Consider the following 15,237-nt stretch of genomic DNA (forward strand, 5'->3'; position numbering starts at 1 on the left):
GCTAGCTTCGGAGTTGCCACACCTTTATTAAAGATGTCCAGCTTTTCTTGAAAAGTATGTCTTACAAATGGTTTTGAAAGTAAATCTGCAACCAAATCCATTTCTTCCCTCCTTCAGCCATTGTGGGTTGACAAAACCACTATTAAATCAACACGATATATTTGCTTGTGCAGCTCGCTACAGATCCAATCAGAGGGTGTGAAAACACTGACGTTGCTAACGTTTTCTAGAAGGCGTTGGGGGTGCCAACTTTAAATCTGATTGGTTAAAGCAACAGCTGTACAGACACTTATTTTATGCTGCGCGCCCTCTGAACTGGATTGTGAAGACGTTCAGGTAGATTTCTGACCTGGCAACAAGTAATGGCTGAAATGTGATTGGTTAAATGCTTGAATATGAAAACACACTTCTGGAAGCAGCGCAACCACGGGAAAAGCAATGAAAGGAAGCGGACAGACAATTTGGAATTATTTAATAAGTATTCATGGACAAAATATAATAAACATCAGTCTGTGATTCAGATATTTTTTGGCCAGCAGAGAAGGCCTTGCAGGCCCTAACGGCCCACAACTAGCAAAACTATCAGAACACCTCACGGATTGAGGGCAGAATGACATACAAAATTTCCTAGTTACAAAACACCTCAACAGGAAAATATTGTGTCTAGTTACGAAAGAAATTTAGAGTTACGAAAGGTCAAAATACAGTATGGGCTGCTACTCGCAGCTCCCTAAGGTTCCTGAACGCAACATTCTAATACAGTAGCTGCTCTGCATTGGCTATTACCTTGCATCTTCCTGGCATCCCATTGGCTAAGAGGGACCTCTGTTTGTAGCTAGATAGGTGTCTAGGCAACGTCCACCTCATTCGGCCCTCGACCCATGAGGTGTTCTGATAGATTTCCGAAAATATATTAGCTTTTAGAGTATTCGCTATGGACCCCAAGAAAGTGATGGAGAAAAGATTTTTTTTGATTTTTGCAAAAACACTTTAATCTCATTCAAACATTTTGCAGTTTTACATTAGATGAAAGCATTTAAGTGCCTCAAAACATCTTTTCCAAACAAACTTCAATCACATTTAACATGTAGAACATTTAGAACATTTAGAACATTTAGAACATTTTACAAATTTTCATCAGATGAAATTTCAAAAATACGAAACACTCAAAAACATTAAACACCAAGAAACAAAGAGAAATACAATATAAGAATTAGTGCATTATAACAGGAAGTTTGCAAAAGTGAGGTGGTCATCAACTAAGGAGAAAAGAGGAAAAGAAAAGACGAAGAGTTTTTTTTGTCCATACAAACAAAGCAAGAGATGATAGAAAAGCATGAAAAAGGGATGCGTTTGGTTGATCTCGCCAAAGAATATGGCCAAAATGCATCTACAATTGCCACGTTATTAAAACAAAAGGAAGTTTAAGGAGTATGATGCATCGTGTGGGTGGTTGGAGAAGTTCAAAAGGAAGACTGGAATTCACTCTGTTGTTCAGCATTGTGAGGCAGACCGCATCAACCAAACTGGGCAAAAAACAATGTGGACAGCAGTTAAAAGGTAAATGACCATCATTTTTATTCTTTACTGTATGCTTTGTTTTTTACATTATGCACAACTCTCATTTATTGTGTAATAATCTAGTGTGCCTTATTTATGGAAAAAGTTTAAAATAAGCTATTCATTGAAGGTGCGCCTTATAGTCCAGTATGCCTTATAGGAAAATACTGCAGTCATCTTTGAATTGACCAATCAATTAATTAGCTCTCTCTTGGGTGTCTGACAAAGCCAGTAGCATAAATACCATAGAATCACTCCTAGTAGCTCCCCAGTCAAAAGTACTTGTGAGAGAACAGTTAATTTACAAATTGATTCCTTTTTTTTTTTTTTTTTTTTTTTTGTAAAACCCAGTTAATGATGCTGCTTGTAAACAGGACACATACCAATGTTTTTTTGTTGTTGTTTTTTTTTGAATGTGCTATTTGATGCAGACTGGTGACAATGAGAATCCAAACTGTGTTGGCATTGAGGGTGTCCTTGAGGCTTATTTCCAGAGCCTGAGGAAAGTGCAGCTCTATGGACCCACCAATTTTGCTCCAGTCATCAACAAAGTGGCAAAGTAAGTTTGTGTTTGTTAGAAGTCAACAAACATAGACTGTCTAATATTGAAGTGGTCATTCAGAGCAGTAACGTGAGGAACAAGAGGTTGTTCTCACCAGATTAGAGGTTGTGATGGTGTCTGTCACTGCTCTACTGTCCTGGTTAGCAGGAATCATCCTGATGTGACGTAGGCTCTCTCCTGTAATGTATAGTGGATTCATTAGAGCGGATTAAACAATGAAGACAAGTGAATTATTGTGCAAATCTTTAGGTTATTGACCACATTAGAGTCCGTTGCTCAGGTCAGACCATACATCCAAATCAGAAATGTAGTCTGCAGCTTCACACATGATCTGGACAGATGTTAGTTTAGCAGTAATGCAGTCCTTAACATGTTGAAACAGTGTTCAGTCTACATGTACCTTGATGGGAATATGGGTACCATCTATGCAGACAATTACATCAGGAAATCCTAAAATAAATTAAAGTTACTAATCCAATTCTGAGGTTGCAGCACTATGTCATTAAGAGAATATTATTTCAAATTCACCTACTTCATTCACCTGCAATCCTGTGGAGCTCCTCCTTGATGATATTGATGGGGTTTATCTCCAGGGAAATATAAAAACAGTGAGGCACACTGAGCATCTCCCACATTGTATAGAAAAACTACTGTTTGCAAAGAAAAAAATAAAACTGACTGGAGTACTATACATCGCTGCTGCATATGTGAGGATGGATCAGGTCATGGATATGTGTGATGGAGCAGGAAGAGAACTGTCTGGATAAGATGGGACATCTGAAAGCGATGAAAAAACATTTAATTCTCTGTGAATTAATGGTGAACCTTCACAAACGTGATCCTCGTCAAACAGACATGCCATGTTTGCTTTTAAAATACCTCTAAAATATGGAGTTATTTATAACACCTTACGTCGGTAAAACACTCTGTCCGACAGAACCAGGAAATGAAGCCGTGCGAGCAGTGGTGAAAGGGGGCGGAGTCAGAAGAAACCCTGGTTTTGTGGAAAAAAAATTTGCTCCCGACCAGGTTAGCTTCAGAGAGTCTGTTACTGGGGTAACAAACCCAGTGGTTCAGTTTACCTCGCTTCATGAAACTGGTCAGGGTTATTGCTCTAACTCTGGGTTAAGTTACCTCCCTTTGTGAAACCGAAAACCCTGGTTTCCCTGATTTCAGGGTTAACTTACCCAGATTTTCCACTAAACCTTCTTTGTGAAATAGTCCCATTGTCTATTGTCCCAGACGCAACATAAAACATATAGACTTGACATCAAAGGCACAAAAAGTTGTCATTGTTTTATATTATATAATTAGCTTAAAAAGTTAATTTCTGAGAATTTTTTTTGTGTATTTTTTCCCAGACCACAATGATGCAAAATACATGCATACCCTGAAGGAAAATCTCATTATCGTTGATTTAATGATCAAAATACAAAATCAAATGACTACATCGGTTAAAGGTTAAAGAAGGTAACAGTCTGTTAAGACCCAGCTAGAGGACTGGGGAAATAATATAACTAGGATATAAAAAGGGGAAACGTAAAACATTTATTTTCAAATTCTCACAAAGTACAAGTGTTTGACCAAGGTTGCTCTTTTAATTAACAAAGGAAGGCCAAATGGCACTGTTCAACGATAACAAAAATGCACCAAACTTAGGACTCTTTAAGAGATTCAAAATGTCAAACTTCACTAACAAAATTATACAAAATGGAACACAAAACACAACCAGCACTTTTACGAGGGTGTACAACAATCCAAAATCCAAACTCAGAATCACAAGGTCACAGTTCGAAAAGCTCTCAAAGGCGTGCTGCCACAGTCAGACAGTCGCACTGCTTGAATGGCATTGCAGAGCTTTTAAGCTGTCCATTTCCGGTGACGAGGCAGGGCTTGGGCTAATCAAGGAGACGGCACACGAATCAGGAGATGGGTTGGCCAGGAGTCCCAGAGACACCACACCTGGCACTGACGACGGAGGGCGGAGCATCCCAGAGCAGGGCCAGCAGCTCAGAGGCAGGGTTGCAGAGGGATATACAATACGAACAGATGAGCTACGGATGTAACACAGTCAAATTGTGGCAAAGTAATAAAACATCATTCAGAGAGAGAAAGCAAAAATTGTTTAGGTCAAACAACAAGCAAGGTCAGAGAAACAATGCTAAAATAAATGAATTTAAAAAAAAACACAAGGGCATGCTTGATGTCTGATGGAAGGTGTGAAAATGATGTGGCGAGGAATGAGCAGTGCACAGGCAGACTAAATGGATCAGAAAGGGAAGACAGAAAGAAGCAGATGAAACTGATCAAGGCAATCACAACGTAGGAGAACAGAAAGGAAAGCAGTGAAAGAAAAACACAGAGAGAAACATCAGTGTAGGACAGACATAAACAAAATACATCTGTGTTTTAATTGACCCATGAGCAACTTCTGCATTTTTATCATCAACAGTTTGAAGCAATGTCCCGTTAGTGTGTCTGTGGGTTTGAGCAGAAAATGTTTAAGCTCAAAGAGAATTAAAGCAATGTTGTATAGGAGACAATTGGTTGACATGATGCAGAGGAGGAAAGTAGACATACTGTGTCCAGACCAGGTGGAAAGGTAGCAAGGTTAGAAGTGTAGGAGCAGGGTTCGAGTTGTTCTATCATGGTGCAGATAGGAAGAGAAATGGAGTGGGAGATATCTTGAAGGAGGAGTTTGTTAGAAATGTCTTGGAGGTAAAAAGAGATAGAGTCAGATAGAGTGATGAGTCTAAAGCTAGAAATAGAAGGTGTGACGTTCAATGTTGTTAGTGGGTATGCTCCACAGGTCGGACGTAAGCTGGAGGAGAAGGAGACTTTATTTTTGGACTTTGACGAAGTGATGCAGAGCATACCTAGAGGTGAGAGAGTTGTCATTGGTGCAGACTTCAATGGACATGTTGGTGCAGGAAACAGAAGTGATGAGGAGGTAATGGGCAAGTTTGGTATCCAGGAGAGGAATGCAGAAGGACAGATGGTGGTTGACATTGCAAAAAGCATGGAAATGGCTATAGTGAATACTTTCTTCCAGAAGAGACAGGAACATAGGATGACCTAGTAAGAGTGGAGGTAGGAGCACACAGGTACATTACATCTGTAGACGGTGTAATCTGAAGGAGATCAGTTACTGCAAACTAGTGGTAGGTGAGAGTTCAGCCAAACAGCATAGGATGGTGGTATGTAGTATGACTCTGGTGGTGAGGAAGATGAAAAGGACAAAGACAGAGCAGAGGACGATATGGTGGAAGCTGAAAAAGGAAGAGTGTTGCATGATTTTTGGGGGGGATTTAAGACAGGTTCTTGTTGGTCAGGAGGTGCTTCCAGATAACTGGATAACTACATCTAATGTGATCAGGGAGACAGGTGAGAGAGTACTTGGTGTGTCATCTGGAAGGAAAGTAGATAAGGAGACATGGCAGTGGAATGAGGAGGTACAGGAGTGTATACAGAGAAAGAGGTTAGCTGAGAAGAAGTGGGACACTGAGAGGACTGGGGAGTGTAGACAGGAATATAGCGAAATGCGGTGTAAGGTGAAGGTAGAGGTAGCAAAGGCCAAACAAGGGGCTTATGATGACTTGTATGCTAGGTTGGACAGTAAGGTGGTGGAGACTGATCTATACCGGTTGGCGAGACAGAGAGACAGAGATGGGAAGGACGTGCAGCAGGTTAGGGTGATTAAGGATAGGGACGGAAGCCTATTGACAGGTGCCAGTAGTGTGATGGGAAGATGGAAAGAGTACTTTGAAGAGTTGATGAACGAGGAAAATAAGAGAACAAAGACTGTAAGAGGTGACTGTTGTGGACCAGGATGTAGCAAAGATTAGTCAGGATGAAGTTAGGGCACTGAAGAGGATGAAGAGTGGAAAGGCAGTTGGTCCTGATGATATACCTGTAGAGGTTTGGAATGTCTAGGAGAGGTGGCAGTAGAATTTCTGACTGGGTTGTTCAACAGGATCTTAGATAGTGAGAAGATGCCTGAGGAATGGAGAAGTGTGCTGGTGCCCATTTTTAAGAACAAGGGAGATGTGCAGAGTTGTGGCAACTACAGAGGAATAAAACTGATGAGCCATACAATGAAGTTATGGGAAAGAGTACTTGAAGCTAGACTAAGGGCAGAAGTGAACATTTGTGAGCAGCAGTATGGTTTCATGCCAAAAAAGAGTACTACAGATGCAGTATTTGCTTTGAGGATGTTGATAGAGAAGTACAGAGAAGGCCAAATGGAGCTGCATTGTGTTTTTGTAGATCTGGAGGAAGCTGATGACAGGGTGTCCAGAGAGGAACTGTGGTATTGTATGAAGAAGTCTGTAGTGGCAGAGAAGTATGTTAGAGCAGTGCAGGACATGTATGATGACTGTAAGACAGTGGTGAGGTGTGCTGTAGGTGTGACAGAGGAGTTCAAGGTGGAGGTGGGAATGCATCAGGGATCAGCTCTGAGCCCCTTCTTGTTCGCTATGGTGATGGACAGGCTGACAGATGAGGTTAGACAGGAATCTCCATGGACTATGATGTTTGCAGATGGCATTGTGATCTGTAGTGAGAGCAGGGAACAGGTGGAGGAGAAGCTAGAGAGGTGGAGGATTGTCCTAGAAAGGAGAGGAATAAGGTTAGCAGCAGTAAGACAGAGTACATGTGTGTGAATGAGAGTGAGGTTACAGGGAGAAGAGATCAAGAAGGTGGAGGATTTTAATTACTTAGGGTCAACAGTCCAGAGCAATGGAAAGTGTGGAAAAGAGGTGAAGAAGCATGTACAGGCAGAATGGAATTGGCATTTGATTCGCTGTGGCGACCCCTGAAGGGAAAAGCCAAAAGGAAAAGAAGAAGAAGAAATAAATGGTTTGTGTGAGCTCTATAATGTTCATTGTGAATAATTCTCAAGGCTCTTTTCTGGGTCAGAAATAACAGTTGTAAGACACTTTTATATGTTTTTCCCCATACTTCAGCACAGTAGTTCAGATAGGGCAGGGTTAGTGCACAATATAATATATGGAGTACCTTCTGATTTAATAGTTTTTGAGTTTTCCAGAGTATGGATACACTTGTAGCTAACTTTATTTGCAGTTGTCTTAAATGAGGTTTCCAATTTAGCATCTCATCAATAATCACTCCTAGCATTTTAAATTCCTTAACCCATTCAATATTTACTTCATTCACCTTAATATTAATTTTGTGTTTGCAGCTTTTCTTCCCAAATAACATAACATTCTTCTTCAGCTGTCGAGCACGTTTAGCAATATCAGCATTCTTTTTGGTGAGATTCTCATTGATCTAGATGTCTTTTCCTTTCAGTTTAGGGCCTTGTTTCAGAAGAGCAATGTTGAACTTGCAGTTGTAGAACTTTATCAGCACTGCAGGTGCCCTCCTACCTCCAGATGGTATTGGGTGACATGTCTCAATCTGGTCCGGCTTAATATTAATCTCCAGGTCCTTCAGTTGAGTAATCACCCGTTGTTCCACCGTTTTACACCTCTCTCTACTCCTCGGAGTATGAGGACGAGGAAAAGCTGCTGGAGGAGTTCTGCAATGGACTATGTAGCATATGTATGTGTACATTAACAAATTAACAATATCAAATTGGGCTTGATCAGAAGATTTGGTTCGGCTCTAGGAGTGGAGAGAGGAAGAGACTGAGACTGAGGTTTGAATTTGGTACTTTTTTTTTTTTTTTTAAAATTCAACAACAAAGAATGCTGATTCTCACGAAGAATAAAAAGCTAATTAAATTTCTAACTTAAATTAGCTTCAAGAAAAACAAAAAATCAATGCCGTCAAATGAATACATTCAATTAACACATTTCAACACATTTCATTCAAAAGTCTATTGAGCTCACTTAATTTGGTTCAGTCCATGTGCACATTGAGCACAACAAAAGTTCAGGTTGTCCACAACATGGGGTTGTACCAGTATTGACTTGAGCAGGATATCCAGAGGGATAGTGTGCAAAGTGAAGGAAGGGATCGCGTGAATGTGAGTGTGTAGGACAAACCGCAAGATTCAGTTCACTAGGATTTTTGTCATAGTTCTCCCGTTCTTTTAGCTCGCCATCCAAACCTGGCCTGAATAAAAAGGAACAGGACCAGTTTCAGCTTTACGTGTACACCAAATGTACATACGTGATCAGAGGTTGGTGTACAAGTAGTGAGCTGGTTAAGACTTACTGCACTGAGGCGATAGAACACGTGGCTGTTAAATGCCGGCCGTATTATCTGCTTCGTGAGTTTGAGGGGGTGTTCGTCATCCCGCTGGGTGCTAATGCTAACACTAACAGAAACTAAGCATTACGTGAGCTGCCTGACACCATTAGCCCACTGCAGACCAGGCACCGGGAGGCATTCTACGTGGTAGCAGGGGACTTTAACCAAGTAACTCTAACAGACACACTTCCCAGTTTCTACCAGCACGTCACCATACCCACATGGGAGGACAACACTCTGGACTGTGTGTACACTAACCTGACCACAACTCGGCTTCTTGGATCACATCTCCATTCTGCTGGCCTCAGGATATCGTCCCCGGGTAAAACAGCTCAGACCAACAAGGACGACTGTAACTGTGTGGCATCATGATGCAGCCCCAGTGCTCCAGGACTGCTTCCAGCACACAGACTGGCAGATGTTCAGGGAGGCAGTCACACAGGGGGACGAGGTGAACCTGGAGGAATACATTTCCTCAGTCCTCGGGTTCATCTCTAAGTGAGCGGATGATGTTGCAAACACAAAAATATTCACTGTCTACCCGAACCAGAAGCCCTGGCTGAAGGCAAAGGTGAGAGTTCTGCTGAAGGTCAAGAATGCTGCGTTCAGGACGGGGGAGGCAGTGGCACTAAGGGCAGCGAGGAGAGCTCTGGATAAGGGTATAAAAGAGGTCAAATCCAAATATGCTCAAAAATCCAGGGTCACCTGACGTCAGGGAACCCATGAAGCCTGTGGAACGGCATTAAGTGCATCACTAACTTTAACACCACGAATACACAGGGCCCGACAGACCCCTCCCTAGCAGATGCCCTCAATAAGTTATATACCCGCTTTGAGGACCCCCCCCCCCCAGCACCAGACTAACACCACACCCTGTTGACCTGCCCCTCAGTGTGACCACAGCAGATGTAGGGAGGACCCTGCAAAGGATTAACCCTCGCAAGGCTGCAGGCCCCGACGGCGTCCCAGGGAGAGTGCTGAAGGACTGTTCCTACCAGCTGGCAGAGGTGTTAACAGAAATCTTTAACACCTCACTGCAGCTAGCAACGGTCCCCACCTGCCTGAAGTCCGCCAAAATCATCCCGATTCCCAAAGGCCACTCAGTGAAGGACGTGAAGGAATATCGGCCCGTGGCCCTCACCCCAATAGTCATGAAGTGTTTTGAGAAGCTGGTCATGGCACACATCAAGCACTCCATAGATATAACGGTGGACCCCCACCAATATGCCTACAGGAGGAATCGCTCCACCGATGACACCATCTCCTCTGTGGTCCACATATCCCTCACCCATCTGGAGAGCAGGGACTCAGTTGGGACTTCACCTCAGTGTTCAACACCATCATCCCACAGACCCTGTTGCAGAAGGGGTTAGGGTTAGGAACTTCCTGGCAGACAGATCACAGACTGTCAGGATAAACAACACCGTCTCCTCCCTCGTCACCCTCAGCACCGGCTCCCCACAGGGCTGCGTGCTCAGCCCCCTCTTGTTCACCCTACTGACATATGACTGCTCGGCGAAACACCTGAGCTGTCACATAGTAAAGTTTGCAGACAGCACAGTAGTGGTGGGACACGTCCAGAACAACGACAAGTTCAATTACAGAGAGGAGGTGGAGCACCTGGTTTACTGGTGCAGACAAACAACCTCTGCATCAATGTGGGGAAGACCAAGGAGATTGTGGTGGACTTCAGGAAGAAAAGACACACCCCTCCCCCCTGCACATCAGAGGAGCAGCTGTGGAAGGGGTCTCCAGCTACAGGTATTTGGAGGTTCATCTTACCAAAGACCCCACCTGGAGCTGTAACACCTCCTACCCACCAGAGGTTCTATTTCCTCAGGACGCTGAGGTGTGCTGGACTGGGGAGACCGTCCTGAAGTGCTTCTACAGAGGTGCAGTGGAGAGCAGCCTCACCACCAACATCACCATGTGGCACGACAGCTGCTTTGCAGCAGACAGGAGAGCTCTGCAAATGGTTGTGAAGGCTGCACAGAGGACTGTAGGGGGTGGCCTACCTACCACCACAGAAATCTACATGAATAGGTGTAGAAGGAGGGCCACCCACATCATGGCAGACCCCACCCACCCAGCACACAATCTATTCCAACCCCTCCCCTCAGGCAGGAGACTAGGGAGCCTCTGGAGCAGGACCAAAAACAAAAACAGCTGTCTAACATCTTCTTTCCAGAGGCTGTTAGACAGCTGAACTCTAGTGGTGGTCTGTATTCACCCTCACAACGCCCCGTATGTCACCACAAACACACGGGGATTTAGTGTAATATGGGGCTTTTTCTTCTTTTAAGTGTAATAGACACACACTGGACAGTAAGGAGGGAGAGACTGATCTATACCGGTTGGCAAGACAGAGAGATAGAGATAGGAAGGACGTGCAGCAGGTTAGGGAGATTAAGGATAGGGATGGAAGTCTATTGACAGGTGCCAGTAGTGTGATGGGAAGATGGAAAGAGTACTTTGAAGAGTTGATGAATGTGGAAAATGAGAGAGATTTTTGCAACTTTTCTTCCCAAATAACATATACTTAGTTTTGGTAAGGTTCAAGGATAATTTGATCATATCAAACCATAATTCCATCTTGGCTAATTCCTCATTTACGATTTGATTTATTTTATTTATATCATTTCCTTTGCAGAGGATGGTTGTATCATCAGCAAAGAGTATCATTTTAAGTACCTTTGAAACCTTACATAAATCATTAATGCAAAGTATAAATAATTTTGGACCCAACACTGACCCCTGTGGCACCCCACATGCAATGTCTAATGTTTTTGATGTCCTCCCGCCCAGAGTGACATATTGAGACCTCTCATGTAAATAACTCTTTATCCAATTTAATAATGTACCCCTAAATCCAAATTGTTCTAGTTTCTCAATTAAAATTTTATGATCAATTGTGTCAAAAGCTTTTTAAGGTCAATAAAGATTCTTATGGAGTACAACTTTTTGATCCATGGCATCAGTAATGAGTTCTATTGTTTCTGTCAGTGCTAAGGCAGTCGAATGATCCTTCCTGAAGCCGTACTGACTACAGTCAAGGAGATTGTGCTTTGTTATGAATTTATCCAGTCCATTATTGAACAGCTTCTCTCGGATTTTTGATAACTGGTAGTATTGAAACAGGTCTGTAGTTTGTAAATTCACAAGCGTCCCCCTTTTTATATATCGGAACCACTTTTGCAATCTTCATTTTGTCAGGATACACCCCAGTTTGAAATGACAGATTACATATGTGTGTAAATGGTTGCAGAATTCCATCCAATATGTCTTTAATTAGCTTCATATCAAATCCATTCACATCAGTAGAAGCCTTTGCAACACATTGGCTGACCAGGTGTCTTATCTCTTTGTCCTTCACTGGCGCCAGAAACATTGAGTTCGGGTTCCTTCCTCCAATGTCGTCCAAATAATAGCGTAAGACAGGAATACTTTCCGCTAGCTCTGGCCCAACACCCACAAAGAATTCATTAAATGTATTTGCTACTTTATCCATGTCGTCTAATTTTGTATTTTTAATATTAAAGTATTCTGGATAGGATGGTTTGGCCTTACTTTTTTTTATAACATTATTGATTATGTCCCATAATTTTTTAGTGTAATTTTTATTTTCTGCAAGCAGATCACTATAATATTCTTTCTTACATGTTCGTATTATAACATTTAATTTATTTCTATATTTTTTTGTATTTAGCTTCTGCTTGTTCTGTTCTTTGTTTAACAAACTCTTTTTATATAATGTATTCTTTTTCCGACAGGCATTGATCAATGACGACGTCATCCATGGTTTCTTGAAACCTTTTTTGTTTAGATAAATTTTCTTCATTGGACAATGCAAATTGTACAATTCTTCTATTTCATCAGTAAGATAGTCATATGCAGTGTTAACATCCTCAGCAGTGTAAACATCAGACTAGTTTTGAGCTAATAGATAATTTCTTAATGTGTTCATTCTTTCTTCATTCTTGACTCTCTTGTAGAATGTTTGGGCCTGTTCCCGACACACAGTTTGTTTCCAGTCATAGTTGGTAAATATTGGGCGGTGATCACTTATGTCATTGATCAGCAGACCGCTCATAGTCTCATTGAGCATAACATTGGTGACAATATTATCAATCAAAGTGGCACTATGAGTTGTTATTCTACTCGGTTTAGTGATTTAAGGCTGTAAACCGAATGTGTACATCTTATTAGGGAAGCTTTCAGTTTGTGCATTTTTGTTGGGGTTCAACAGATCAATGTTGGTATCACCACATAAATACACATGTTTGTGATTGATTTTCGAGAGTCAATGTCCCACACATTCAGTAAATTCTTCTATTTTAGAATCAGGTGCTCTGTAGACACAATTTACAACAATATTTTTACCTTTTTTCATAAACACTTCCACAGGTACACATTCCATTATATTATCAACAATTATCGACATATTTCTAGAGTCTCAAACTTAATATTGTTTTCAATAAACAGTGCAAACCCCCCCCCCCCCTTTGTTCCTCCTGTTCACACAAGTCATGTTGTATCCCTCCAAATAGAAATCCATGCCTTTGTTTTCATTAATCCAAGCTTCCGTCACAGCGATGATTTTAAGCCAAAAAAAGAAAACTTGCAAGACATCAGGAGCTGGCGGGCAGTGTCCCTCCTTTGCACAGATTATAAACTCCTTTCCAAGGTTTTGGTCAACATCCTCATTATGTTTGATATTGTACAGTAAATATTAAATGGACGTTTGGCTTTCCAGTTGTTTTATTGCCAACATAACGCTCTTTTCACGCAAATAAATGTGCTCTCATTTATATCAATTTCTGTGAAATAAGGAAATCTATTTAAATGTTTTAATGTTATGTAAATCAAACAGTAAATCGCCATATGCACGTTACAAAAACAGTTCAATCAATCAATCAAGTTTTATTTATATAGGGCTTAATCATGGCAACAGACATTTGAGAAGGATATTCATTCCATTGCGTATACCTATATTATCTAAGAACTGAAATCAAGAGCTGACATGTACCTCGTTTGCAGGGTTTCTTTGATACAGAAATTGCCAAAACTGCTTTAGTTCTTATGTCAATGGCTGTGGCATTTCACTGCTTATAACCGCTTTAAGATATTGTAAGTTTTATTTTCTGTCTGTTTTAGTCACACGATACTCACAGGATTTACTGATTAAAAAATTGATATATAGAAAAAAGTCCCTCTCACCCTTGTGGGGTGGTATCTGTGTGTCATCCTCAAGCTTGGGTCCTCTATCCGAGGACTGGGAGTCTGAGGGTTCTGCACAGTATCTTAGCTGTTCCTAGGACTTTGCTCTTCTGGACTGAGGCTTCAGATGTTGTTCCAGGAATCTGCTGGAGCCACTCTTTCAGTTTGGGGGTCACTGCCCCAAGTGCTCCTACTACCACGGGGACCACATTGACCTTGATCTTCCACATATGTTCCAGCTGTTCTTTCAACCCTTAATAATTCTCAATCTTTTTGTGTTCCTTCTCCCTGATGTTGGCGTCAGCTGGAAGTGCCACATCTATCACCACTGCTTTTTTCTGCTCTTTGTCCACAGCCACTGTCCAGTTAGTTAGCCAGCAGCTTTTTCTCAGTCTGGAAGCTAAAGTCCCACAGGATCTTAGCCTTGCCGTTCTCAACCACCTTCGGTGGTATGTCCCATTGGGATTTGGGTACTTCTAGTCCATACCGGGTGCAGATGTTCCTGTACACTATCACAGCTACTTGGTTGTTCCTTTCCATGTATGCTGAGCTGGCGAGCATCTTACACCCTGCTACCACATGCTGGACTGACTCTGGGGCTTCTTTACATAGCCTGCACCTTGGGTCAGATCTACTGTGGTAGATATTGGCCTCTATTGCTCTTGTACTTAGGGCCTGTTCTTGTGCTGCCATGATCAGTGCCTCTGTGCTGTCTGTCAGTCCAGCTTTATTCAGCCATTGGTAGGTCTTCTTGATATCAGCCACTTCCTCTATCTGACGGTGGTACAGGCCGTGTAGGGGCTTGTCCCTCCATGTTGTCTCCTCCTCCTCTTCTTCCTCCGCAGGTTTCTGCTGTGTAAGGCATTCACTGAGCAGTTCATCTGTTGGGGCCATCTTCCTGATGTACTGGCCCTGCTCACTAGTCCTCGGCCTCCCTCTTTCTGCTTAGTGTACAGCCTCAGGGTGCTGGACTTGGGGTGAAATCCTTCATGTATGGTGAGGAGCTTTCTAGTCTTAATATATGTGGCTTCTATCTCCTCCTTTGGCCAGCTTATGATCTCAGCAGGGTATCTGATGACTGGTAGTGCATACATGTTGATGGCTCTGACCTTGTTCTTTCCTTTCAGCTGACTTCTCAGGACTTGCCTTACTCTCTGGAGGTATTTGGCTATGGATGACTTCCTTGCGGCCTCCTCATGGTTGCCATTAGCCTGTGGGATTCCAAGGTATTTGTAGCTGTCCTTGACGTCTTCTATCCTGCCCCCTGTTAGGTCAACCCCTTCAGTTCTGATCACCTTGCCTCTTCTTGATACCATCCGGCCACATTTGTCTAATCCGAATGACATCCCTATGTCGTCGCTGTAGAGCCTGGTGGTGTGGATCAGTGAGTCAATTTCTCGCTCATTCCTGGCATGCAGCTTGATGTCATACATGTAGAGGAGATGGCTGATTGTTGTCCTGCTTCGGAATCGGTATCCGTAGCCACTCTTTGTGATGATGTGACTGAAGGGGTTCAGGCCTATGCAGAACAGCAGTGTTGATAGTACACCCCCCTGGTATATTCCGCACTTGATGTTAACTTGGGCAATTTGCTTGGAGTTAGTCTCCAGGGTTGTCTTCCACTTCCCCACTGAGTTCTTGATGAAGGCTCTTAGTGTCCTGTTGATCTTACACAGTTCCAC

The 15,237-nt window shown here is 42.4% G+C and overlaps 1 protein-coding gene and 1 long non-coding RNA gene across 3 annotated transcripts in view; one reads left to right on the top strand and one right to left on the bottom strand.

Annotated features, from left to right (window-relative positions):
* LOC137612711 (copine-9-like) overlaps positions 1–15,237 on the top strand; it is a 116,895-nt gene that overhangs the window by 79,204 nt on the left and 22,454 nt on the right. The window contains exon 17 of the mRNA XM_068341381.1: positions 1,992–2,119. Coding sequence (XP_068197482.1) covers positions 1,992–2,119 — 128 coding nt within the window. The remainder of the gene's footprint in view (positions 1–1,991; positions 2,120–15,237) is intronic.
* LOC137612717 (uncharacterized) overlaps positions 1,270–15,237 on the bottom strand; it is a 44,104-nt gene continuing 30,136 nt past the window's right edge. The window contains exons 3-6 of one of the 2 annotated variants that reach the window (XR_011038867.1): positions 2,802–2,899; positions 2,655–2,709; positions 2,217–2,299; positions 1,270–1,526 (exon numbers count right to left, since the gene is read on the bottom strand). This is a non-coding gene — a long non-coding RNA (uncharacterized lncRNA). Of the gene's footprint in view, positions 2,300–2,654; positions 2,710–2,801; positions 2,900–15,237 lie in introns of both variants that reach the window. The other variant, XR_011038866.1, reaches the window with a different exon arrangement.

Source organism: Antennarius striatus, chromosome 2 (assembly GCF_040054535.1).
Source record: "Antennarius striatus isolate MH-2024 chromosome 2, ASM4005453v1, whole genome shotgun sequence".
NCBI lineage: Eukaryota > Metazoa > Chordata > Actinopteri > Lophiiformes > Antennariidae > Antennarius > Antennarius striatus.